Below are 27,984 nucleotides of genomic sequence, written 5' to 3' on the forward strand. Positions count from 1 at the left end.
CACAGCGAGAGATGAGTTTGGGACTTCAGTCATGTCCCTACACCCCTGTATTAGTCAGGTCTCACACTGCAATAAAGACATACCCAAGACTGGTTAATTCATAAAGAAAAGAGGTTTAATTGACTCACAATTCCGCATGTCTGGTGAGTCCTCAGGAAACTTACAATCATGGTGGAAGGGGAAGAGGCATGTCTTACACAGTGGCAGGTGAGAGGGAGCAAGGAAGAGCAAGGAAAACTGCCTTAAAAAACCACCAGGAGAACAGCATGGGGGAAACCATCCCTGTTACGTGGGTCCGTGTGAAGAGACCACCAAACAGGCTTTGTGTGAGCAACACGGCTGTTTATTTCACCTGGGTGCAGGCGGGCTGAGTCCGCAAAGAGAGTCAGCGAAGGGAGATAAGGGTATGGCTGTTTTATAGGATTTGGGTAGGTAAAGGAAAATTACAGTCAAAGGGGGGTTGTTCTCTGGTGGGCAGGAGTGGGGGGGTCACAAGGTGCTCAGTGGGGGAGCTTTTTGAGCCAGGATGAGCCAGGAAAAGGAATTTCACAAGATAATATCATCGCTTAAGGCAAGGACCGACCATTTTCACTTCTTTTGTGGTGCAATGTCATCTGTTAAGCCGAGGCAGGGCATTTGCACTTCTTTTGTGATTCTTCAGTTACTTCAGGCCATCTGGGCCTATACGTGCAAGTCACAGGGGATGCGATGGCTTGGCTTGGGCTCAGAGGCCTGACAATTCCCATGATCCAATCACCTCCCACCATGTGTGTGGTTCCTCCCCTCCACACTTGGAGATTATGCGGATTACAATTTGAGATGAGATTTGTGTGGGGACAGAGAACTAAACTATATTAATCACCATGCTTGGGGGGCAATTGTTTAACGTCTCTATGTTTCTTACTACCTGCTTCATCCATTTTCATGTTCTTGGAATTTGTGATACAAAGAACAATGTATAGCCAATCAATAGCTTATGTTATTGTAATGTAAATTATTGGTAAACAACTTAGGAATTGCCTCTTCTTTTTTCTTTAAAAATCTACTTGTAAGGGCTGCTAATCAGAGCATATATTCAGAGCAATTTGAATCCATGCTCTCACGTGGCAGTCCTCAAACTTGGCTCAAATAAACTGTCTACTTATACTAATTTTGCCTCAGTTTTTCCCTTTAGGTTGACAATATTGCATCAAGTTGAATACTTACAGCAATTGTATGAACTAGGTAGTATTTATTATTGGTCCTATTTATACCTGAGGAACACAGAAGTTGAACAACTTGCCCGAGATCACAGTTTCACAGCAGGAGGAGGACCATTATTTGAAGCAGGCAGTCTGATTCCAGACACCCAGTTTTTACACGCTGTACTGTACTGTCTTCAAAACTGAGATTACATGGATCTTTGATTTTTTTTTTAAATTTCACTTGTCCTTTTTTTTTTGAGAACTACTACACGATATGTGTGTGTATTCACACACATCTTTGGAAAAGATCTGAAGAGAAACCCAAAACACTTCATATGAATGGAGGGCCAAAGGAAGGGCTGGGGTACAGACGCCGTCCAGAAATACTTAAAAATAAATGTTTATACTAACACAAACTAGCAGCCATTCCCCTATACCCTGCGGTACTTTTTAACCCAATCTGTTTGCGATTGAGGGCGGGGACTCCAGGGTCCCTGGGAAGCCCCGGCAGTCGCGCATGCTCAGAGCACAGGGACCGCTCCAGCTCGTCCTTGGCCCCGCCCACCCAGGCCGCAAGGGCTGCTGGGACGGTCCCCATCTTCTTGGAGCGCTTTAGGCCGGCCGGCGGAGCTGGGAAGTGGAGTCGTTGGTGTTCCTGTGTGTGAGCCTGTGGCGCGGCTCTGGGGGCCGGAACCTTAAAGGTGAGCAATTCTTGGTGGCTAATGAGAAGCTACAATAAGGGCCCGCTTTGCTGGTGCGCGACTGCGCGTTTCCGTTCCTTACTGCTTCTCGCGGCGTCCGTCCTTCCCTCGCCTTCCTCACGTTCAGGCCGAGCGCCGCGTGGGCCTCAGCCGGAGGCGGCGGAGCGGAGGGGGCGCGGGCGGCGGCGAGGCCGCCCCCGCGAGGAATGCGGGATCCTGGGGTTCCCCGCATGTGGCTGGTGCCCAGGCAGTTCCGCGGTTGCTGAGAGACGGGACTGTGGCTGCCCCCATCCCCACTGCGTCTTTTCGGTTTTTTTTACCTCCACCGCGTTCTGGTCTCACCGAAGGCTTCTGGCCATCTCTGTAAGTTTCTGCGGAGGTGGTTACGGGTAAACGTCGAAGGATTCTGTGGAGCCTATGGGACTGACTGGAGGCCAAAGAACTTTGGGCCGCAGATGTACCCCAGTGTCACTCTTGTTCTGTTAGGGCCTTCATCGCTCACATCAGGTTTCGGTGTGAAACGGGAAAACGTGGGTAATATTTCACTTACAGTCGTGCATTCTGGAAAATTATCTGATGAAGCGCATTTCCAAAATTAGGCCAAATAGATTTTGCAAGTTCTAAATAGTTCTTTTATTTCATCGTTTGCTTTGTAGGGGCCTCTAGATCACTGTGGTAACTTAGGAGTGTAAATTGTGATAGACAAGACAATGCATGAAATTGAATAATTTCTCTAGGGGGATGTGGATCACGCAGTACCCCGTTGCAAGTGCTTCCTATGTGTATCCAGGGTAGCGAATGCAATTGCAGTGTGTCAGGCGATGTTTCCAAGAAGTGTACCTACATCAGTTCATAACTAGAGTCAACTAATGGCAATATTCTTGATAATTTGTTCACATAACTTTTGTACAATTGGGATGACTGGGTGACTTAGTAGAGTCCTAGAGGCAAGTACTTTGTAATTAGAAGACTTGGTTTGTAATTTCTAGCAAACCAATAGCACAGCCTCCTTTTTTTCCTGCAATGCTAATGTCAGGAATACGAAACAGGAAACTGGCTATCCAATGTATTAGTAAATTAGTAGGCATACTCCCCAGTTTAATGTTTTGCTAGTGTGACCACATTCTCCCATTTTTGTTTTCGTGTGTTCCTGAGCATAGAGTATCTAAGGAACTGTAACGTTTTTCACCTTAAAAGTTATAATACAAGGTTTGGGTAAGTCAGTTGTGACTGCATTTTAAAAGAAATAAGGCCGGGCGCGGTGGCTCACGCCTGTAAACCCAGCACTTTGGGAAGCCGAGGCGGGTGGATCGCCTGAGGTCAGGAATTCAAGACCAACCTGACCAACATGGTGAAACCCCGTCTCTACTAAAAATACAAAAATTAGTCAGGCGAGGTGGCGGGTGCCTGTAATTCTAGCTACTCAGGAGGCTAAGACGAAAAAATCACTTGAACCTGGGAGGCGGAGATTGCAGTGAGTCGAGATCGCGCCATTGCACTCCAGCCTGGGCAACAAGAGCGAGACTCCGTCTCCAAAAAAGAAAAAAGAAAGTGAACCAAACCAAACAAGTGTACAGCGAGCCATGGTGACATACTGACAGATATCTGTTTAAAGCTGGAAATGGTTAGTAAGTGATTGGAGTTTTTTTCCGTAAATCTTTCTTGACCAGCCAAGTGAGATAAACAGTTTCTTGTTATAGAAGATGGGGTAGTGATTTACTGAAAGAGAGAGAGGTTTTTTATAGTTTTTAGATTTTTTCATCACTTATTCCAAAGTGTTGCTTCGTTGAGATATTTGAGAATTGAGTAAATAAACAACCTGTGAAAACAGAAATTCCTGATTTTTTAAGAAAACAATGGGATAGTAATACTTTGTAAACATTCTCTTTCTAGTCTTGAGTTTTATATAAAAAAATAACTTTATGCTAATTTGGGAAATTTTACAGATAGCCACAATGGCTGAAAATGGTGATAATGAAAAGATGGCTGCCCTGGAGGCCAAAATCTGTCATCAAATTGAGGTATGATTCCTGTGCTATAAACTGCAAAAACAAGTTCCTTGAAAGAAAATGTAGGACCGCAACACAAATACAGAAAGAACATTTCATTTCAGTATATGGACATATTCAACATTTGGTTTGCCTTTGATTCTTAGATGAACATATAATAGCATACAGTTTTATACTGGTGGAGCCAGGTTGTGAAACTTAAGATGTTACAAACATTTCAAAAGGTAACACTATAAACTAGTTACTTAATCTTTTTAAAATTTTAGTTTCATAGTCTCATATAAAATTTTAGCTTCTTAGTCCCATGTAAAATGAGGATAATAGTAGTTCCCTCCTCATAAGGTAGTTTGGAGGATTAGTGAATATAATGTTAAGTACTTAGAAGAATGCCTGACACATAAGTAACATAAAAGTCCTTGGTAAAGTACCTTCCCTGTTAAATAACACTATATTTTTGATGATCTTCGTAGTTTTTTTCTGCCCAGTCAGTTCTCAGCTATTGTAACTTTAATATAGTATTTTTTTTTTTGAGCTGGAGTCTCACTCTGTTGACCAGGCTGGAGTGCAGTGGCACTATCCTGACTCACTACAACAGTCTCGGCTCACTGTAGCCTCTGCCTCCTGGGTTCAAATGATTATCCTGCCTCAGCTGCCAAATAGCTGGGACTACAGGAACACGCCACCACACCAGGCTAATTTTTGTATTTTTAGTAGAGACGGAGTTTCACCATGTTGGCCAGGTTGGTCTCGAACTCCAGACCTCAGGTGATCTGCCCACCTCAGCCTCCCAAAGTGCTGGGATTACAAGTGTGACCCACTGTGCCTGGCCAGTAATTTTAATATAGTATCTGTTTTCAAACTCCTCTTAGCATTTTTTCAAATTTAGGTATTATGTTTATGTTAACGTAATAACCTCAAGTGATCCTCAGTACCTTTGCAGTACGGAGGCAGGAGGATGGCTTGAGTCCAGGAGTTAGAGACCAGCCTGGGCAACATGATGAGGCCCCATCTCTACAAAAAATTTTTATAAATTAGCTGAGTGTGTTAGCGGTTTGCCTGTAGTCCCAGCTACTTGGGAAGCCGAGGTGGGAGGATTGATGGAGCCCAGAAGGTAGAGGCTGCAGTGGCTGTGATCATACCACTGCACTCAAGCCTGGATGACAGAGTGAGATACTGTTTTGGGGGGTCAGGGGGAAGAAACTTGAGAGTCTTTGTGAGCATACTCTGGCTGGGGAGGCTTCCTGATTTGCAAATCGTTCTTTGTTCAGTTAAAGTCAAAAAGAAAAAAACCTTTAAATCTTTACAATATCAATAATGGTTGCATAGGAAATTATCTTTAAACTTATGTTCTTGCTAAGGAATCCCTCAGATCATATTGTTTGGTGTGGGTTTTTTCTGCAATTCTCTGAACTGCTTTTTTTCTTTTTTTTTTTAAGCTGCACCTCTGCATTTAAAATGTCTTATGTTCCTTTTTTTTAATATTAATTTCCTTATGATTGTGGGGAGAAAAATTAGAAATTACTCATTCTGTGTTTAATACTTAGAACAATACTAAGATGTATATAGAAAAGGTTACATCTCTCCTACAACCTGCTCTCAAATCCTACTCTTCTAAGGTAATCAAGGTTAAAAGGTTTTGACACTTTGCTTCATGCTCATATTAATTTTTATTTTTTTAGTGGACCTTATATTTTACAACAGTTCTAGGTTTACAGCAAAATTGAGTGGAAGGTACAGAGATTTTCCATATATCCCCTGCCTCCACACAAGCATAGTGCCTTCACCTTTAAAAACATCCCCCACCACAGTGGTACATTTCTAACAATTTTATTTCCTTCCCTTTCCCCCGCTAAACATAGGATGCATTTTTGTGGAGAAAAGTTCTGTAATCAATAATTTTTTCATCCTCCTCTTTAAAACCAAGGATCCAGCCGGGCGCGGTGGCTCACGCCTGTAATCCCAGCACTTTGGGAGGCCGAGGCGGGCGGATCACAAGGTCAGGAGATCGAGACCACGGTGAAACCCCGTCTCTACTAAAAATACAAAAAATTAGCCGGGCGCGGTTGTGGGCGCCTGTAGTCCCAGCTACTCGGGAGGCTGAGGCAGGAGAATGGCGTGAACCCGGGAGGCGGAGCTTGCAGTGAGCCGAGATCGCGCCACTGCACTCCAGCCTGGGCGACAGAGCGAGACTCCGTCTCAAAAAATAAAAAAATAAAAAATAAAACGAAGGATCCTTCTAATTTTTTTAGCTGTAATCATTCTTTGACAAATATTCTTGTATATAAATCTTAGTAAACATTTTTATTATTGATTTTTTTCAAGGTAAAATTCTTAGAAGGAGCCATACTGGCTCAAGGATTATGCACATTTAAAAAAACACTGGTAATTGTCAATTTACATCTTACCTGCATGGCTAGTTCTCTGTGTTCAAGTCAATACTAGGTAGTCTTGGTTTTTTTCCTAATCTAAGCCAGTTTGTTAGATGAAAAATGCTGTCTCATTGCTTTAAATTGTATTTCTTTGATTAATAATGAAATGAAGTTGGACTTTTTTTAGTTTATAGTATTTATTTATTTATTTTTTGAGATGGAGTCTTATTCTTATCTCCCAGGCTGGAGTGCAGAGTGCCGTGGTGTGATTTTAGCTCACCGCAACCTCCACCTTCCAGGTTCACGCAATTCCTCAGCCTCCCAAGTATCTGGGATTATAGGTGCACACCACCATGTCCGGCTAATTTTTGTATTTTTAGTGGAGACGGGGTTTCACCATGTTGGTCATGCTGGTTTTGAACTTCTGACCTCAAGTGATCTGCCTGCTTTGGCCTCCCAAAGTGCTGGGATTATAGGCATGAGCGTTTGGCCTATTTTTTATAATTTTTAAAAAAATCGTTAGCTGGGCATGGTGGCATGTGCCTGTTGTCCTAGTTACTTGGAAGGCTGAGGTGGAAGATCAATTGAGCCCAGGAGTTTCAGGCTGCAGTGAGCTATGGTTGCACCACTGCACTCCAGTCTGGGCAACAAAGCAAGACCCGACCTCCGAAAAATAAAGTGTCTTTTTTTTTTTTTTTAATTTTTTTTATTTAAGACAGAGAGACAGTATTGCTTTCCGCTCAGACTGGAGTATAGTGGCAGTGATCTTGGCTCACTGCAACCTCCACCTCCTGAGTTCAAACTAGTCTTGTGCCTCAGCCACTTGAGTAGTTGGGATTACAGGTGTGCACCACTATGTGCAGCTATTTTTTGTATTTTTAGTAGAGTCAGGGTTTCACCACATTGGCCAGTCTGGTCTCAAACTTCTGGCCTCAAGAAATTGACCCGCCTCAGCCTCCCAAAGTGCTGGGATTATGGGCTTGGGCCACCATGCGAGGCCAATAAAATACCTTTTAACTATTTTCTATTAGGGTGTTCTCTTTTTACCCTTCTTCTTTTTAAGAATTCTTGACAAATTTGTCTTTTACTTTTTTTGTTACTTCTGGCATTCCAAATAGTCATACTTGGGTTTTTCCTTTGCGTGTATATTGAGAGTACCTCTATGGTTAAATTTGATAAATGTTTAATTTTTTGTTTTTTTGAGGCAACGTCTTACTCTGTTTCCAAGGCTGGAGTACAGTGGCACAGTTATGCCTCATTGCAGCTTCAACCCGCCAGGCTTAAGCAATCCTCCCACTTCAGCTTCCTGCGCTGGGACTAGAGACACGTACCACCCATGCCTGGCCTTTTTTTTTTTTTTTTTTTTTTTTTATTTTTTGGGTAGAGATGGGGTCTTGCCATGTTGCCCAGACTGGTCTTGAACTCCTAGACTCAAGCGATGCACCCACCTCAGCCTCCTAAAGTGCTGGGATTAGGCATGAACCAGCACTCCTGACCCCCGCAACCCCCCGCCAACTTTTTTTTTTTTTTGAGATGGAGTCTCACTCTTTTGTCAGGCTGGAGTACAGTGGCATGATCTTGGCTCACTGCAACCTCCTCCTCCTGGGTTCAAGCGATTTTCCTGCCCCAGCCTCCTGAGTAGCTGAGACTACAGGTGTGCGCCACTACGCCCAGCTAATTTTTGTATTTTTAGTAGAGATGTGGTTTCACCATCTTGGCCAGGGTGGTCTCTATCTTGACCTCCCAAAGTGCAGGGATCACAGGTGTGCACCACCATGCCTGGCCCCTGTCCCTTATTTTTTAATTTTAAAAAATTAGAAGGCCAGGTGTGGTGACTCATGCCTGCAGTCCCAGCACTGTGGGAGGCCGAGGTAGACAGGTCACTTGAGATCAGGAGTTCAAGGCCAACATGGTGAAACCCTGGGTCTCTACTAAAAATAACAAAAATTCGCTGGGCGTGGTGGCATATGCCTGTAATCCCAGCTACTTAGGAGGCTGAGGCAGGAGAATCACTTGAACCTGGGAAGTGGAGGTTGCAGTGAGCCGAGTTCATGCCACTGCACTCCAGCCTGAGCGAGAGAGTGAGACTCTCTGTCAAAAAATAAAAATAAAGAAAAATAAAAATAAAAATTGAGTGATTAATCAATTTATTCCAGTTCTTTTTATTTAACCATCTATTCTTTACACACTGATTTGCAAGAGGCTTTTCATATAATCTTTAAATATATTTTTCTTTAAGGTTTTCTAGTCTATTGACATATCTGTTACTTACACTATTTTAATAATTGACATTTTAGTTTTATCTTTTTGCTAATTTGTATTGTAAACATTTTATTATCATATATTTGGGGAAAATGTTTATTGCCTTTTGTAACTTATGACATGTATTTTTTTTTTTTTTTTTTTTTTTTTGAGACGGAGTCTCGCTCTGTCGCCCAGGCTGGAGTGCAGTGGCCGGATCTCAGCTCACTGCAAGCTCCGCCTCCCGGGTTCACGCCATTCTCCTGCCTCAGCCTCCCCAGTAGCTGGGACTACAGGCACCCGCCACCTTGCCCGGCTAGTTTTTTGTATTTTTTAGTAGAGACGGGGTTTCACCGTGTCAGCCAGGATGGTCTCGATCTCCTGACCTCGTGATCCGCCCGTCTCGGCCTCCCAAAGTGCTGGGATTACAGGCTTGAGCCACCGCGCCCGGCCTGACATGTATTTTTAAATAACAGAACTTGGTACTGTAGAGTAATGTCAGGATTAGAGTTCATATTATACAGTATTCTGAAATACATTGTAATTATCTCACAGTATTATTTTGGCGACTTCAATTTGCCACGGGACAAGTTTCTAAAGGAACAGATAAAACTGGATGAAGGCTGGGTACCTTTGGAGATAATGATAAAATTCAACAGGTAACAAGCTTTTAAAAATAATCTTTAGGTTTTCTGTTTACAGTGAGTGCTACTGCTGAGTCTTACATTTTTATATGTACTCTTCAGGTTGAACCGTCTAACAACAGACTTTAATGTAATTGTGGAAGCATTGAGCAAATCCAAGGCAGAACTCATGGAAATCAGTGAAGATAAAACTAAAATCAGAAGGTCTCCAAGCAAACCCCTACCTGAAGTGACTGATGAGTATAAAAATGATGTAAAAAACAGATCTGTTTATATTGTAAGTGGGCCTGTGATGCACTTAAACATCTTACATTTATTTAGAAAGTAAAGTACGGAAGAATAAGGGCTCAGGAATCACAGCCTCACTAATTACTTTATGTCCTTTTGTAATATTCTTAACCTAAGTTTCTTTTTGTTTTGTTTTTGAGACAGAATCTCATCCTGTTGCTCATGTTGGAATGCAGTGGTTTGATCATGGTCCATTGCAGTCTTGACCACCTGGGCTCAAGTGATCCTCTCACCTCAGCCTCCTGAGTAGCTGGGACTACAGGCGCATGCTACCACATGTGGCTAAACATTTTTTGTAGAGACAGGGGTCTCCCTGTGTTGCCCAGGCTGGTGTCAATCTCCTGGGTGCAAGTAATTCAATCACCTTGACCTCCCAAAGTGCTGGGATTACAGGTGTGAGCCACCATGCCTGGTCCTAAGTTTTATCTTCATAAACGTGGATATTTTCTACCTTGTAGAACTGTTGTGAGAATTAAATGAAAAAAAAAATACACCATTGGATCAAATCTTTGACATATTCTAAGCACCAACTGCATGTTAGCTGTTCTTATCAGCAGCTAAACTTGATTGCAATTTTCTTTAGCATATTTTTAAATAGTTTTTTTATTATGGAAAATTTCAGATGTATATAAATAGATTCAATAATGTACCATCACCAGCTTTACTAGTTATTAACAGAACATGCAAATCATCTTGTTTTATTTTTGCCTCAACTGAATTATTTTGAAGCAAATACCAGATGAATCACTTTTATTGCACTGGAGAGTAGTGGCTCCTAAACAAGGCTGTTAAGTGATTAACAAAGATAAATAGAGATAGATAGGTATATCCCGTGTTCATTTCAAGATAAAATGAATCAAATTCTCTCCAATTGTTTATCTGAGAAGTCATTATTTGTTATTTGTACATTACTTCCCACTCTTCACAGAAAGGCTTCCCAACTGATGCAACTCTTGATGACATAAAAGAATGGTTAGAAGATAAAGGTCAAGTACTAAATATTCAGATGAGAAGAACATTGCATAAAGCATTTAAGGTATGATAATACAGACTTTTTCTAGTTTTAGAATATATGGGAAATAACTTAAAAAATATTTTCCTTCCTTTTTATAGGGATCAATTTTTGTTGTGTTTGATAGCATTGAATCTGCTAAGAAGTTTGTAGAGACCCCTGACCAGAAGTACAAAGAAACAGACCTGCTAATACTTTTCAAGTAAGTCTTTTTGCTGATGTTTCTCCTGGCCTTTTAGTTATATGGAATTGACACGCTAGGGTAAGGAGCATGGAAGTAGCATCCCCTGAAAGGCCAATATTTTTAGTATTTTAGTGCATTACGGTCTTCTAAATGGTATATACTAAACCTGATTGACTTAGAGATGCACTGTGATGGATCACAGTCATAGTGTCAGTCATAGTATCAGTGTTAATTCCTCAAAAATTACTTAACATGGTTTTCATAATTGCTGTTATTCTTGGATCTTGGGGATTTTAGAATTTTCTCCTTTTGTGGAATTAACACTATAGAAAACTGCAATATTATTTGCATGACTTCTGATACACTTTTTTCCCCCTATACATGAATGATAAATGAAAATCAACATGAAGTTGCTAATGGATAGGGGGTTTCTTTTTGGGGTCATGAAAATGTTCTGAAATTAGTAGTGATGGTTGTACAACTGAATATACTAAAAAAAATTCAAGGTACACTTTAAAAGAGTGAATTTTGTGGCACATGGAATTTTTCCTTAGTAAAGCTGTTATTTAAAACAACATGAGAGTAACTTCCTTGGCATATTTTGGATTTTTAGTTGATGATTATGTTGATAGTAAATGTATGCAACATTTATTGCTGTGCCATGGCTTAAGTTATTCAAAATAATCTGCGGTCTTAACTTTGTTCTCGTGAACTTAGCCTCTGTACTGTGTGTTCTTTAGGGATGATTACTTTGCCAAAAAAAATGAAGAAAGAAAACAAAACAAAGTGGAAGCTAAATTAAGAGCTAAACAGTAAGTATGTTGAACTAATCATGACATACTTTGAATTCCTTAATGCTCTGACAGAAATATAGTTGGTGAGCTCTGAAATAGTGGCAGTAGACCTTTCTCTTTGCTAGTGAAACATTGCGATCTTAAGCTGCCTTGACAATTTCGGGGCCAAATTGCATTGCAGTCTAGCATTGGACGATCAAAAAAACCTAAGGACTTCTGGCTTTGGTTAAGTAAGTTTAGTGATCATGATTGGTTAACTTTATTAGGACTTAATTTTCTTATATAGTAAATGGAAGTATGTTATAATTATGATATTTTTATTTGTAGAGAGCAAGAAGCAAAACAAAAGTTAGAAGAAGATGCTGAAATGGTAAGTATATATTACTGCTATCTAGTATATCTGTAATTCATAGTTAAATGAATAGCTTTTAAGTCTGAGGACTTTTTCAAGAAAATATGTAAGCAAAGCTATCTATAGTTGTCATTGCACAGGTATTATATTGAGGGAAAAGAGAACACTAAGGATAGGAAATATGTTCTAAAATACGAAAAGGCCGGGTGCAGTGGCCCACGCCTGTATTCCCAGCACTTTAGGAGGCCAAGGTGGGTGGATCACCTGAGGTTGGGAGTTCGAGACCAGCCTGGCCAATATGGTGAAATCCCGCCTCTACTAAAAATACAAAAATTAGCCAGGCGTGGTGGTGTATGCCTGTAATGCCAGCTACTCGGGAGGCTGAGGCAGGAGAATCACTTGAACCCAGGAAGTGGAGGTTGCAGTGAACCAAGATCATGCCACTGCACTCCAGCCTGGGTGACAGAGTGAGACCCTGTCTAAAAATAAAGAATATAATAAAACACAGGAAAATATATTTTGAAATATTCAGAAAAAGTTCATTTATGCCTAGAACTTATGTTTATGAGAAAATGTCCTCCTATAACTTCTAAAGATTCTAATCATAGATTAATACTTTTTTTTTTTTTTTTTGAGACAGAGTCTCGCTCTGTTGCCCAGGCTGGAGTGCAGTGGCCAGATCTCAGCTCACTGCAAGCTCCGCCTCCCGGGTTCACGCCCTTCTCCTGCCTCGGCCTCCCAAGTAGCTGGGACTACAGGCGCCCGCCACCTCGCCCGGCTAATTTTTTGTATTTTTTAGTAGAGACGGGGTTTCACCGTGTTAGCCAGGATGGTCTCGATCTCCTGACCTCGTGATCCGCCCGTCGTGGCCTCCCAAAGTGCTGGGATTACAGGCTTGAGCCACCGTGCCCAGCTATTTTTGACTTAATAAGATAGTGATGTGTATTTCCATTTAGAAAGTTACAGGTAAAATTTTTTATTTGGGGAAAATAATAATGACTCTTTAAAAAAAAATTTTTTTTTTCTTTTTTTGAGACGTCTTGCTTTGTCGCCCAGGCTGGAGTGTAGTGGCGCGATCTGGGCTCACTGCAAGCTCCGTCTCCTGGGTTCACCCCATTCTCCTGCCTCAGACTCCTGAGTAGCTGCGACTACAGGCACCCGCCACTATGCCCAGCTAATTTTTTGTATATTTTTTTTTAGTAGAGACGGGGTTTCACCATGTTAGCCAGGATGGTCTCCATCTCCTGACCTTGTGATCCGCCTACCTCGGCCTCCCAAAGTGCTAGGATTACAGGCATGAGCCACTGCAACTGGCCTAAAAAATTTTTAAAGTATGATAAATACTGCCTGGAATTATTTTCCAAGATAGTTTAATAACCAGATTTTATGTAGTTTATAACTAAATGCCAGTTGTATAAGAGATCAAATAATATTGAAAGCCATTTTGGGATAAAGGATGACAAAGGAAAACACCAACACTATGAAACTGCTTTATTTATTTATTACTATTATTTTTTTGAGATGGAGTTTCGCTCTTGCTGCCTAGGCAAGAGAAACTACTTTAAAATAGCATTTTGGTTTCTAGGCTCTTTCTTGTATAGCTATAATGTGGTGTGAGTCATTTATGGTCTGTTGCTTTTAAGAAACTTTTTGATCGCTTTGTATATTTTTATAGAAATCTCTAGAAGAAAAGATTGGATGCTTGCTGAAATTTTCAGGTGATTTAGATGATCAGACCTGTAGAGAAGATTTACACATACTTTTCTCAAATCATGGTGAAATAAAATGGATAGACTTCGTCAGAGGAGCAAAAGAGGTTTGGAAACATTCCTATGCTTTTTAGCAGTCAGTTTGAAAATCTGTAGAAACTTAGACAAAATTAGTAGAAAGCAATTTTTAAAATTGTGTTTATTAGTTTCTACTTGATCATTTGTTGTTATTGTCACTAGATGTGATGTCTGATATTTTCTGAATTATACTAGTTTCTACTTGATCATTTACTTTGTTGTTATTGTCACTATATGTGATGTCTGATAGTTTCTGAATTATACTATGAATAACTGTTCATATTGATTATTGCAGTTTTACTTCTGTAGCATTCCTTTTCTACTGTTCAGTAAAGTTCATTGAAACTGGTAAAGGCATGGAAGGTTTGCAGGGTAGAAAAAATTACTTTGAACAAAGAAATTAATTGTGGGACTAAAAAACTAAGGGTATGGCTTTTGTTTTCTGTCTCTGATATAGGGGATAATTCTATTTAAAGAAAAAGCCAAGGAAGCTTTGGGTAAAGCCAAAGATGCAAATAATGGTAACCTACAATTAAGGAACAAAGAAGTGACTTGGGAAGTACTAGAAGGAGAGGTGGAAAAAGAAGCACTGAAAAAAATAATAGAAGACCAACAGGAATCCCTAAACAAATGGAAGTCAAAAGGTCATTTATTCTGATTTTTCTTTAACAGTTTGGTTGTTGAACCCATTTACTTGAGCAAAAACTTTAATCAGTGTTCAAAAACATTGACAAGAGACTTAAAAAAAAATTCTTTACAGAGTGCTCAATTGTGTCTCTACAGGTCGTAGATTTAAAGGAAAAGGAAAGGGTAATAAAGCTGCCCAGCCTGGGTCTGGTAAAGGAAAAGTACAGTTTCAGGGCAAGAAAACGAAATTTGCTAGTGATGATGAACATGATGAAAATGGTGCAACTGGTAAGTTTTTTCCTAAGTCCTTTGGTAGTTTCATGAGAAAATTTGTACTTCCATAAATAAATGATTTGCCAGAGAATAGGGATTTGGCTTTTCAACTTCTGGATAAGTGCCATTCTTGGATTATTATGATTTACCTTGGTTATGCTGTTGTATAAGTCAGGGACAGGATATTTGGAAGATGAATCTAGAGGTCAGGTCTGTACTAAGAGAAAAGCCTTTTCTCATTGGTGCAAGGAAGTTGTTGCATCTTTTTCAACAGTATCATTATTAGTAATTGTACTCAGTATTAAAATAGAGCAGTACTTACGTTGAATTTAACAAAAATTAATTGTTACGTTATAGGACCTGTGAAAAGAGCAAGAGAAGAAACAGACAAAGAAGAACCTGCATCCAAACAACAGAAAACAGAAAATGGTGCTGGAGACCAGTAGTTTAGTAAACCAATTTTTTAATTCATTTTAAATAGGTTTTAAACTACTTTTGTTTGCGGGGGCTTTTAAAAGGAAAACCGAATTAGGTCCACTTCAATGTCCACCTGTGAGAAAGGAAAAATTTTTTGTTGTTGTTTAACTTGTCTTTTTGTTATGCAAATGAGATTTCTTTGAATGTATAGTTCTGTTTGTGTTATTTCAGATGTTCAAATATCAAAAGGAAGATTCTTCCATTAAATTGCCTTTGTAATATGAGAATGTATTAGTACAAACTAATAAAATATATGCTATATGAAAAGAGCAAAAACAGTTTTTTTTTTTTTCTTTTTGTACCCAGAGCATTTAATAAAGAACTAGAATATTAGCTGTTGACCATGGGCCCTTCCCACAGGCCATTTATGGTGTCTCCTAGGCTGTCTTTCTATATTTACACAGGAAAGTTGATAACACTAGAAATAATTACTTGTCATAAAGCTTTTCTTTTTTTTTTCTTTTTCTTTTTTGAGACTGACTCTCACTCTGTTGCACAGGCTGAAGTGTAGTGGGGCAATCTCAGCTCACTGCAACCTCCGCCTCCTGAGTTCAAGCGATTCTCTTGCCTCAGCCTCCCGAGTAGCTGGGATTACAGGCATGAGCCACCACGTCCGGCCCAGAAAACTTTTCAATACCGAATGTAGACCAGCCAAAATCAAGAGACTTACTGATTTCTTTTTATGAAACTTGTATGATGCTGGCAGGTCATATCGAAGCTCTGTAAAACAAAAGCCACCTAAGGATAAAATTATATTTCCAAGCATTTACCACCCTTGACTAAACAACAACAACAACAACAACAAAAAACTAAGACAAGTATTAAGTGCTGGTAAACTGAACATTTTAGAACCTTTAACTTATCCAAGTAGTGACTTGCTATATTCCCAGCATTGGCCATGGCAGCTTGGCATTTCTGTTATTATGGCCATTTATACTGAAATTTGAGGTTACAAGTGAAGAGTTTAGAAGGATAAAAAGTGGACCAAAAAGTAAATCCTACGAAAAGGATGGCACCTTTCTATTTTTAATTTCCTAATGGTCTGTAGCTAACTTAATCTCATAATAACCATGCTTATTTCAAAATTTTCTTACCCAGAGTTTAATAATTGTAGTAAGTACCCATTTTCCTCCTAAGTTCTAAAACGAAAACTAGTTTTTCATATTTCTTCCTTCTAAAGAATAATGTAGATTCTCCAAACTCTTTACTACTGATCTATTTTAGAGGGATGGCAGTAGTCTATTCCTGTATGTCACAGCTTTCAAGTTTTAATGTGCAATCAAATCACCTGGGGATCTTGTTGAAATGCAGATTCTAATTCAGTAGGTCTGGGTGGAGCCTGAAATTTTTTTTTTTTTTTGAGATGGAGTCTCGCTCTATCGCCCAGGCTGGAGTGCAGTGGCGCAATCTGGGCTCACTGCAAGCTCCACCTCCCAGGTTCATGCCATTCTCCTGCCTCAGCCTCCAGAGTAGCTGGGACTACAGGTGCTCACCACCATGCCTGGCTAATTTTTTTGTATTTTTTAATAGACACAGAATTTCACTGTGTTAGCCAGGATGGTCTTGATCTCCTGACCTGTGATCTGCCCGCCTCAGCCTCCCAAAGTGCTGGGATTACAGACGTGAGCCACCACGCCCGGCCTGAAATTCTTTATTTCTAACAAGGAAATCCCAGGGATTTTAATGCTGATGGTCTGAGGACAACATTTGGAGGAGCAAGGCTCTGGCTCGGTATACTACTGGGACTGTTCTAAGGTGTTCCATACTGCATATAATACCTAAAACTGGCCGGGTGTGGTGGTTCACGCCTCTAATCCCAGCACTTTGGGAGGCCAAGGCGGGCAGATGAGCTGAGGTGAAGAGTTCAAGAGCAGCCTGGCCAACATGGTGAAACCTCGTTTCTACCAAAAATAATTAGAAAAAAGCTGGGTGTGGTGGTGCGCCTGTAGTCCCACCCACTTGTGAAGGCTGAGCCAGGAGAAGAATCCCTTGAACCCAGGAGGTGGAGGTTGCAGTGAGCCAAGATCGTGCTGCTGCACTCCAGCCTGGGCAACAGAGGGAGACTCCATCTCAAAAAACAAAAACAGAAAAAACACCCCTAAAACTGTCTAAGTAATGCAACACTGAAAATAACAGCAAGATGAACAGATGTATATGTTACATTATTATTATGAACAGTAATATATCCAGGTGTATGTTTAACACTACAGTGGCAATTCATTGTCTATTGTGAAAAAACATGTTCCCTTATTGCACTCTTATTTTGGGCTTAGATTATAATTAGCTTCTAGTTATATGCTTTTCCTGTTTTGATGTTTGTGACTATTACTCAATTTAGTAATAAAAATGTATTAAACATGATTTACTCATAGTGTTGATATTTAGAAGAAAAAGATAAATGTTATTTGATTCCAGGGGCAATTAGAGAATGGAATTAGAGGCCAGGCTCGGTTGCTCACACCTGTAATCCCAGCACTTTGGGAGGCAGAGGCTGGAGGATCATCTGAGGTCAGGAGTTCAAGACCAGCCTGGCCAATGTGGTGAAACCCTGTCTCTACTAAAGATAAAAAAATTAGCCGGACATGGTAGTGCACGCCTGTAGTTCCAGCTATTCGGGAGACTGAAGCAAGAGCATCGCTTGAACCCGGCAGGTGGAGGTTGCCACTGCACTCCAACCTAGGTAACAGAGCAAGGCTCTGTCTCCCAAAAAAAAAAAAAAAAGAAATTAGAAAGATTATCTGGAAATAATCTGATAGCATTTTCCATGAATGAATTTCAAACCAAGATCTGACCAAATCCAAGCCCACGTTTTTGTTTGTTTGTTTTGTTTTTGTTTTTGTTTTTTGAGACTGAGTCTCCTCTGTCATCCAGGCTGAAGAACAGTGGCACAATCTCGGCTGACTGCAACCTCTGCCTCTGGGACTCAAGCGGTTCTCCCACCTCAGTCTCCCAAGTAGCTGAGATTGCAGGTGTGCGCTACCATGCCTGGCTAATTTTTTGTAGTTTTAGTAGAGATGGGGTTTCAGCATGTTGGCCAGGCTATTCTCGAACTCTAAACCTCAGGTGATCTGCCCACCTCCGCCTCCCAAAGTGCTGGGATTACAGGCGTGAGCCACCATGCCTGGCCCCAAGCCCATGTTTTTAGCCATTGTGCTGCTATACAGTGTTCCGCCTGAGTCTGGAGTGACCAAATACCTGAGTGCTATTAGAAATTTTCAGTAAATTGCATAAATTAGGACAGTCTTAAGCGAAGTGATCACTCTGCTTTTACTCCATTTCCAATCTATTACCAATCATGCACATTTTGCCACACTGCAAAGCATACTTTATAGTAGATCTTCTCAGCACCTGCATGAAAGTTTTGGTTGGGCGAATGCATGTTGGCCCTTTTGGATATTAGGATTGAGATTTGTCTTACCTGCTATAATATCTATCTTGATTTTCCATTCTGCAGCTTTCTTTTGAACATGCTGAACATAAACAATATGTTGTTATGAGCTGATTTTTAATGATTTTTTAAAATTGCTTTTTACTAATAATTGAGATTGAGTTTTTAAGCTTAAAATTTCATTAGAATCTAGACCCTTATAAAAATTTCAATTGAATGGATAGTAGTCTGAAAGTAAGAAATCAATTTCAATATATTTAACAATCTGAACCAAATCATACAATAAATCCAAGTGATAGAAAGCTACTCATGCACCATATAATGCCATTTGGGGTTATCTAGGGACTGCATATATTTCGGTAGTCCCATAAAATTATAAATGGAGCTGAAAAATTGCTATTGCCTAGTGATGTTGCTATCTTGACATCATAGCACAACACATTACCTTCTTGGTATTTATATATGTTTAGATTTAAAAAAATACCATTGTGTTACAGTTACCTGTAGTATTCAATACAGTAACAGGTTGACAGGTTTGTAGCCTAGGAACAATAGACTAACCACAGAGCCTCAGTGGTCCACTCTATGTCTGCACAATGGTGAAATCACCTCAGGATGCATTTCTCAGAATACATTTGTCAGAACATATCCCTGTTGTTAAAGGATGCATGACTATTTCAGAAATCTATCAAAGATGTCTAATGTTCTCATATGGTTTCTGTAGCATTATTTCATTTATACAGCTAGGTATCCTAGAAACCATTTGGCAGAGATCTGTGTACATGGGCAATTCAGTTCATGCAGTAAAACTGAGTTTTATAAATTTATGTTATGCCAAGACTATACTTTCAGGGATCATTTCTATAGTTCGTCACTAGAGAAGTTTCTCTGAAAGTGTAGAGCACCATATCGTGAAAATGGCCATACTGCCCAAGATAATTTATAGATTTAATGCTATCCCCATCAAGCTACCACTGACTTTCTTCACAGAATTGGAAAAAACTACTTTACATTTCATATGGAACCAAAAGAGCCCACATAGCCAAGACAATCCTAAGCAAAAAGAACAAAGCTGGAGGCACCATGCTACCTGACTTCAAATGATACAAGGCTACAGTAACCAAAATAGCATGGTACTGGTACCAAAACATATATAGACCAATGGAACAGAACACAGGCCTCAGAAATGACACCACACATCTACAACCATCTGATCTTTGACAAACCTGACAAAAGCAAAGGGAAAAGGATTCCCTATTTAATAAGTGGTGCTGGGAAAACTGGCTAGCCATATGTAGAAAGCTGAAATTGGATCCATTCCTTACACCTTATACAAACATTAACTCAAGATGGATTAAAGACTTAAATGTAAGACCCAAAACCATAAAAGCTCTAGAAGAAAATGTAGGCGATACCATTCAGGACATAGGCATGGGCAAAGATTTCATGAGTAAAACACCAAAAGCAATGGCAACAAAAGCCAAAACTGACAAATGGGATCTAATTAAACTAAAGAGCTTCTGCACAGCAAAAGAAAACTATCATCAGAGTAACCAGGCAACCTACAGAATGGGAGAAAATTTTTGCAATCTATCCATCTGACACAGGGCTAATATCCAGAATCTACAAAGAACTGAAACAAATTTACAAGAAAAAAAAAAACCCATCAAAAAGTGGGCAAAGGATATGAACAGACACTTCCCAAAAGAAGACATTTAGGCAGCCAACAGACACATGAAAAAAATGCTCATCATCACTGGTCATCAGAGAAATGCAAATCAAAACCACAATGAAACACCATCTCACACCAGTCAGAATGGCGATCATTAAAAAGTCAGGAAACAACAGATGTTGGAGAGAATGTGGAGAAATAGGAACACTTTTACACTGTTGGTGGGAGTGTAAATTAGTTCAACCATTGTGGAAGACAGTGTGGCGATTCCTCAAGGATCTAGAACTAGAAATATCATTTGACCCAGCAATCCCATTACTGGGTATACACCCAAAGGGTTATAAATCATGCTACCATAAAGACACATGCACACGTGTTTACTGCGGCACTATTCACAATAACAAAGACTTGGAACCAACCCAAATGTCCATCAATAATAGACTGGATTAAGAAAGTGTGGCACATATACACCATGGAATACTATGCAGCCATAAAAAAGGATGAGTTCATGTCCTTTCCAGGGACATGGATGAAGCTGGAAACCATCATTCTCAGCAAACTATCACAAGGACAGAAAACCAAACACCACATGTTCTCACTCGTAAGTGGGAGTTGAACAATGAGAACACATGGACACAGGGAGGGGAACATCACACACCGGGGCCTGCTAGGGGGTGGGGGGCTGGGGGAGAGAGAGCATTAGGAGAAATAACTAATGTGATGGGTGCAGCAAACCAACATGGCACATGTATCCCTATGTAACCTGCATGTTATGCACATGTTCCCTAGAACTTAAAGTATAATTAAAAAAAAAATTCATGTTATGCCAAGCTGTGCAGAAAAGAGTTCACAGCAGGCCTGGCTGCTTATCCTTAGAAAGGCCTGCTTACAAGTTTGGCCCTTGGCTGGAGATTAGGAACTTAGATTTTGGGAAGGTTCCCACTCCCTACTCCCTTAATAATAGTGTCTCACTGTGCCTAACACTGTTTATGCTGAACACCTGTTTTCCTACTAGGAGTCTAGAATTTGGGTATGTGTCAGAAAGGGAATTGCCTACATGATCAGTCCCTAATAAAAGCCCTGGGCACTGAGTCTCTAATGAGCTTCCCTGGTTGGCAATGTTTCACGTGTGTTATCAATAATTCATTCTGGGAAAATTAAGTGTGTCCTGTGTTATTCCACTGGCAGAAGACTCGGGAAGCTTGCTCCTGGTTTCCCCCATTCTCTGCCTAATGCACCTTTCTCTTTGCTGATTTTGCTCTCTATCTTTTCACTGTAATACATCATAGCCATGAATAAGACTATATGCTGAGTCCTATGAGATTTCCTAGTGAATCATCAAACCTGAGGGTGTTCTTGGGGACACACGTTTGGATACCAATGTTTAACTGGTGTTTGCTTTCATATATAGTGAGGATTTATTTACTAGCTATGTTGTGTCCTGTTGCTTGCCTACATGTACCACTACTTGTTAGCAGTATAGTTCTTTTTAGCTGTTATATTTTATGCTTTTTAAAAGGTTATCAGATTACCATGTAACTAGAATGTATTATTTCCAACTGAGTTCTTATACACTGTATTTACATGAATTAACTATTTTTCCTACAAAATCACTTTAAAATCTTTGAATACATGTATGATTTAAATAACAGTAGCTAGCACATAGCAGTTACACATGTCAGACACTGATCTAAGTGCTTTGTAAATATTAACTCATGTAATCCTCACAATTCTTATGAATTATTGGGTACTCTTAGTCCCTTACACTTAGAATACAGGTGAGGATAGTACAGATGACAAAAAGCTCAATTACCTTGATGATGAAGCTCAATTACCTTGACCAAGATAATGCTGGGAGGCAGCAGAGCTTGGATCTGAACCCAGAAATTCTGGTCTGGCTTCAGAATCTCCGTTCCTAACCACCGTGTTATACTGACACTAAAAAAATGTACTGCCCTTCCCCCCAGTTTCCTGGAATACAACTTATACACCTCTCCGTGTGTTACATGCTGCAAAAGTAATAATAGAATAGCTGATTTCTGAACTCAGATCTGTTTAGCTCCAGGCTCAGTGTTCTGAAAACCTGGCCTTATTGCCTCCCTTAAGTACATCAGGCCACACGGGGACAATGGGGCAAAAGGGATCAACTAAGACTTACTCATAAACCAAAACATACCATAATCCTAGTTACAACACACTTCTCTACTCCTGAGTTATAGTATCTCTTCTGGCAACAGTTCCTGTCTGAAAAAATCTTTGAGGAAAGAAGTCTTATAGCTCAGAAAAAGGCCAATCAGATGCTAGCTGGTTAAGCAGAAAATTTAGTTCTAAGTTTCATATGTCAAAAAGGTCAGGAGAAATAGATATTGTGGTATCTAGTATTCACAGCAAATCCTAAAAACACTGTCATGAATTTAAAAATAAATGCCACAGAGTATCAGATGATTTGAACTTACTTCTCTAGTTGAGGATTTGTGTAAGGAATATACTGCTGTTCTTGCCATTTCCAAAGCAGTCTTTAGAAAAGCCATATCTGTCCCTGTGAAGAGTAGAAAAAAACCTCCTATTTACCTCTTATCAAAATAGAAGATTAAGTTAGTAGGATTTAGAAACATTTTCTTCCAAACTTCAAAATAGCCACCTTGAAATCTTTCAGCAATAAGGGTACAAATAAACTATCAAAATATTATTTTAAGGTTGGTAGGATAAAACCAGAATTTCACTGTCTTGGTTAAATAAGGATAAAGTAAAAAATTTAGTATTATATTCCAACATTAATGACTTTCAAAAAGGGGAGAAGGAAACGCGTAGAGTAGTATTCAGAATCCTCTTGGTGGGGGCAGGGTACTTTTTAAACTATGCATGTTTTTTCCTACCCTCACTGACTTCCTAACTTCCTTGCCCACAGTACCCACAAAATTAACAGCCACAGTGAGTCACTGTTACTGGTGGGCACATGTAGAAACCCTTGGGTGTGTTAAGACATTAAAAAACAGGTTCTAAAAGTATAAAATTCTTTATATGTTTCATATTCATTCATAAAGGTTAGGCAAATTATTCCTGAAAGCAAATGGGAGATATACAATAAATGACATGACTATCTTTGTTTACTTAATACAAATCTGTAAAAACAAAAGTTGAAAAACTCAATTTCTTAGCCATGCACTAAACAAATTGGAATTTAAATTATAAGAATTACACAGGTAAGAGATTGGTTTACTTAATGAAGAGTAATAAAATCACTTAGCCTTGGTTTATTTAATGAAGAGTGATAAAATCACTTAGCCCAAACAGTCAGTGATAAAAAGGGTTTTTATTTTTGTTTTATTTTTTCTAGACAGGGTCTTGCTGTTACCAAGACTGAAGTGCAGTGGCACATTCATAGCTCATGGCAGCCTTCAATACCTTAGCTCAGGTGATCCTCCCACCTCAGTCTTCTGAGTAGCTAGGACCATAGGCACACCACCGCACTTGGCAAATTAAAATTTTTTTGTGTGTGTGTGTAGAGGCAGGGTCTAACTATGTTGCCCAGGATGGCTACCAACTCTTGGCCCCAAAAGATCCTCCTGTATCAGCCTCCCAAAGCACTGGTATTACATGCCTGAGCCACTGCGCCTGGCCTTAAAAATAGCTTTAAAATCTTTTCTATAAATATACCAATATACCCGATTCTTGTTACAAACCTTTATTATTTTTGGTCCCAAAGGGAGGATTCATAATCACTGTATCGAATGACTTGGACATTCTGTTAGATAATAAGCACACATCACATTGAACCATGTCAATATTTGTTAACTCAAACTCTTCCACATTCCTATTAAATATTTCCAATGCATCTTCATCTATGTCAAATCCAACACACAACCTATAAATACAAAACACACACAAAGAGTGGCGATTTATAGCTCCCAAGGAAAAACAAAACCAAAATTAGCTTTTTTCTTTTTAATCATGTATCTTTCTAACCCAATTAGCAAAGTAAGAGTGAGTGTTTTCTTCTTCTTCTTTTTTTTTTTTTTTTTCAGACAGGATCTTGCTGTGCTACCCAGGTGAGTGTAGTGATGCCATCTTGCACTGCAGCCTCGACCTCCCAGGCTCAAGCAATCCTCCCACCTCAGCCTCCCAAGTAGCTGGGACCACATCCAGCTAATTTTTGTATTTTTGTAGACATGGGGTTCCACCATGTTGCCCAGGCTGGTCTCAAACTCCTGGGCTCAAGTAATCTGCCCACTTTGGCCTCCCAAAGTGTTGAGATTACAGGCGTGAGCCACTGTGCCTGGTCAAGTGTTGCTTTTCAATAGCATAATTTCCAAACCTGGCAGGGGTTGGAAACTCAGGTTTGTATAAAAGGAACTGCTGCTTTTACCATTTTTATTTATATTTTGTAGTTTGTTTAGATCTTCTGCCGGTTCAAAATGTATTCAGTATCAGATTTTTGCTCCCTGTATCTCATTCTGTGGAGTCTCATAAATATAATTCAGTTAATCCCATTGATGCTCCTTATTAAAGCTACCCAATACCCAAATAGTATATATTGCATTACGTACCCTGCTCCTAACATTGCAGTTCCAATGCTAAGTACTCCACAACCACATCCTAGATCTGCAACGACTTTATTTTCAATGTCATCATACGTGTTATGGATTGTATAGAGCATACATGCTAAAAAATAAAAAAAAAATTAGAGAATAAGTAAGCAAGCTGATGACTAAAATCTTATTTGTGCATTACTCAGTCTTCCCCTAAATGCCATTCCAGATTATTTTTTTAAAAGATAAGGTGTAATAATTTGGTATGTAGTAAGAGGCACCATAAAGGAAGCTAATACCCACCAGTGGTTCTCAAAAAATAGTCTCTGCTAGCAATGCCAAGAATGACAAAACTGTGACCAGTCTCTGATGTAAAATGGAAAAAAAAGTCAAAACGTTTAGTTTTTCCTCAGATTGTTAAGAACATTGCCATACACTCATATTGGTTCTTTCTTTGATGCTGAAATATTTTTTTGAAAGAACATTAAGAGTAAATAGGTTTTAAAAAAATCCTTTCTTGTCAACATAAATTTAGCAACTCTGTATCAGTTTCCTAAATTGTTTTGAAATTTTACTTATCTGTGAAATCTATAAGACTAGAAACCACTATCAAACAAGCATTAGCATCACAAAGACACAAAACCTTTTTTTCTTTTTTTTTTTTTTAAACACAGACAGGTTCTCACTATATTGCCACGCTGGTCTCGAACTCCAGGGCTTAAGCGATTTTTCCCACCCCAGCCTCCCAAAGTGTTGGGATTACAGACATGAGCCACTGCACCCAACCACAGAACTTTGCTGTAGCAAGTTTGTCACCAGAACACAAGCACCATAAGCTCTGCAATGTAGCCTTTAGACACATAAACTCATGGTCTACAGACATATATATATTCATAATCTACAAATGAGACCTGATAATAGAACTACTGGGTGTTAGATATACTGAAGGTTAAACATGAATACCACCACCACTGATATTTCCCTGAAGATATCTGAACCCAGCAAGGACTGCTGGCCATTGATACCCAAGGATCCAGAGGTTTTTTTGTTGTTGTTTTTTTCAGAGATGGGGTCTATCTCTATAACCCAGGCTGGGGTGCAGTGGTGGGATCAGAGCTCACTGCAGCCTGAAACTCCAGGGCTCAAGCAATTCTCCTGCCTTAGTAACAGCGGCTGGGACTATAGGCGCATACTACTACACCCGGCTAATTTATTTATTTATTTTTAAGAGCCGGGGTCTCACTGTGTTGCCCAGGCTGATCTTGAACTCCTGGCCTCAAGTCATCCTCTTGCCTTGGTTTCCCAAAGTGCTGGGATTATAGGGATGAGCCACCATACTTGGCCAGATTGTTATTATATTTTAAATTGGATTCCACTAAAAAAACCTAGTAAGTCATTATTTGAGAAAACTGGTCTTAACCTAGACACAGTAGTTTTGTGTGAATTTTTGGTTGGAATTATGACAGTATCTTGGAGTTAAGTGTAAATACACACGTGTCCTCCTTGACTTTTACTGGCAGCTTAGAAACAACTATTTTGGAACTGGAAAAAACTCCTCCTTGCAGGTACTCTCAGAAAATTAATTTTCCTAAGGGGCCAGGCTCAGTGGCTCATGCCTGTAATCTCAGCACTTCTTGAGGCCAAGGTGGGAGGATCACTTCAGCCCAGGAGTTTGAGACCATCTTGGGCAACATAGCAAGACCCTGTCTCTACAAAAAATAAAAAATATTAGCCAGCGTGATGGTGCATGCCTGTAGTCCCAGCTACTTAGGAGGCTTAGGTAGGAGGATTACTTGAGTCCTGGAGGTCAAGGCTGCAGTTGCCGTGATCATGCCACTGCACTTTAGCCTGGGTGACAGAGTAAGACCTCCATCTCAAAAAATAATAATAATAAATTTTTTTCCCCTAAGGCTTCCCAATGACTTCGGTAACATAAATATATGTTTTCCTGTATTCTCTCTTGTACTCCCAGTATCAGTGTCCGGCATGAAGCAACAACACTAATACTCAGAAAATCTGTTAAAATTAATATGCATGCTCATCTTTATACAGCACATACTCTGATTTTGTTAAACTATCCTTCCACTATCAACTCTGGTATTCATTTCTAGGGCAGAGTATAGCACAAGAATCCTTGCCTAGGCAATTAGTAGCAATAGGAAATTGATCCTTATTTAGTAAATGTTTACTGAGCTCCTAAATAGTACCAGCGACTCTTCTAGGCACTGGGAACTCGAGTATGAACGAGACTAACAAATTCCTTGTCCTCAAAGAGATTATAATGTGAGAAGAGAAAAAAACACATTAAAAATACTGTTTGGCAGTGTTAAGGGATATGCAGAAAACCAGACAGTAAAACGATAGTGAGTGTGTGTGTGGAGGGCGTGCTGTGAGCTGCAGTGTCAAGGAAGACCTAACTAGGTGATCTTTGGGCAAAATTTCTCTAGACATTATCTGTATCCAAATAACTGTTCTATTTTTATCACAGAGTAGACTGGACTAACGCCGAAAGCAGGGGCGTGGTGAACCAGCCGCCCTACCTGCAATGTGCGGCCTGGTAGGATACTGTTCTAGAAGTAGCTTGGGCTTTTCGAATCCATCCACTTGTTGCAGGCGACTCTCTAGTTCCTTAAGCCTTAATTTCTTCATTTTGTTTTAAAGTATGGACTCGTAGGGTTTGCAGGCACAGGATCTGCGGAGAAATCTATTGAACTGGGATTTTGTTTCCTCCCTACCCCCAACCTTCTCCCCTTTTTCAGAACCGCTGGCCGGACCCGAAGACGCGCCCTAAGGAGAGCCGGGACGCAGGGCACGGGACGAGCCTCTGACCCACCTCCCGGGTAACCCACACCACCCCAGGAGACGGCGGCGGCGCGTGGCTGGAGCAGCCCCAGGATCCCTCGCGCCACGACAACACACCTCTTGGGGCGACCCGCACCTCGGCCGGGGCCGGAAGCGCCAGCCCGCAAGCGCGCACGCGTTCGCCGCCCAGCGGCCCGGCGCCGAGCTGCAACTTTTGTCCTAAGCCGGGGTTCCGCTGGCCACCTGGGGGCCTCATTACCCCATCCCCTCCACCTGCAAAGCCTGCGCTACTCGCTGACCCACGGCCAGTCCTCGCCGCCTATCGCCTGCTCGTTACCCTCTAGTTTGCCATGAGTACCTGCGGGCCCTCAAAGGATGGGGAAAGAGTGAAAGGGATGCGGAAGAGAAAGTCACAGTCACTTTGTTGTATGGCCCAGAGTGACTCTTCTTGTTTCCCAAGTCTCGGCTCAAAAAGTAGCGATCTCCATTCATCTTTACCTCCTTCGCCATTCTCATGCCTTACTTTATTGTAACTTTGTTTCTCAATTTTTAGGTCATTTGTGTCACTTGCAATTCTCACAGAAGTGGTGATGTCAAAGAAACCCAAAGAAGAGATAGCGGATGGGCCGGGCGCGGTGGCTCACGCCTGTA

General features: G+C 40.4%; 2 protein-coding genes, 1 long non-coding RNA gene and 1 pseudogene across 16 annotated transcripts; 3 read left to right on the plus strand and 1 right to left on the minus strand.

Annotated features, from left to right (window-relative positions):
- Positions 1-1,788: 1,788 nt before the first annotated feature.
- Positions 1,789-15,218, plus strand: SSB (small RNA binding exonuclease protection factor La). 3 transcript variants are annotated; one of them, XM_045367217.2, is made up of 12 exons: positions 1,789-2,248; positions 3,832-3,906; positions 9,060-9,163; positions 9,251-9,425; positions 10,365-10,472; positions 10,550-10,650; positions 11,373-11,444; positions 11,754-11,796; positions 13,454-13,594; positions 14,023-14,209; positions 14,349-14,480; positions 14,823-15,218. In XM_045367217.2, the coding sequence occupies exons 1-12, from the start codon at positions 1,907-1,909 to the stop codon at positions 14,909-14,911; spliced, it is 1,569 nt and encodes a 522-aa protein (XP_045223152.2). In that variant the 5' UTR covers positions 1,789-1,906; the 3' UTR covers positions 14,912-15,218. The 3 variants fall into 3 exon arrangements, with proteins under 3 accessions (XP_045223152.2, XP_045223154.1, XP_073865521.1); XM_045367219.2 differs by having other exon boundaries at positions 1,789-1,885; XM_074009420.1 differs by lacking the exon at positions 9,060-9,163 and having other exon boundaries at positions 1,789-1,885.
- METTL5 (methyltransferase 5, N6-adenosine) lies at positions 14,912-27,488 on the minus strand. 12 transcript variants are annotated; one of them, XM_074009426.1, is made up of 8 exons: positions 27,451-27,488; positions 27,072-27,223; positions 24,550-24,664; positions 23,686-23,747; positions 22,459-22,541; positions 18,361-18,412; positions 15,613-15,662; positions 14,912-15,015 (listed from the first exon to the last, which is right to left on the minus strand). In XM_074009426.1, exons 2-8 carry the CDS (start codon positions 27,178-27,180, stop codon positions 14,977-14,979), a joined length of 510 nt encoding a protein of 169 aa, XP_073865527.1. In that variant the 5' UTR covers positions 27,181-27,223; positions 27,451-27,488; the 3' UTR covers positions 14,912-14,976. The 12 variants fall into 12 exon arrangements, with proteins under 12 accessions (XP_073865527.1, XP_073865526.1, XP_005573487.1 ...); XM_074009425.1 differs by having other exon boundaries at positions 15,613-15,680; XM_005573430.4 differs by having other exon boundaries at positions 23,686-23,867.
- LOC141408184 (uncharacterized) lies at positions 17,814-27,484 on the plus strand. The gene is made up of 2 exons (XR_012421205.1): positions 17,814-17,911; positions 27,291-27,484. It is a non-coding gene; the product is annotated as an uncharacterized lncRNA (long non-coding RNA).
- On the plus strand, positions 19,167-19,245 carry LOC123568214 (small nucleolar RNA U3; annotated as a pseudogene).
- Positions 27,489-27,984: the final 496 nt, after the last annotated feature.

This window comes from Macaca fascicularis, chromosome 12 (assembly GCF_037993035.2).
Source record: "Macaca fascicularis isolate 582-1 chromosome 12, T2T-MFA8v1.1".
Classification (NCBI taxonomy): domain Eukaryota; kingdom Metazoa; phylum Chordata; class Mammalia; order Primates; family Cercopithecidae; genus Macaca; species Macaca fascicularis.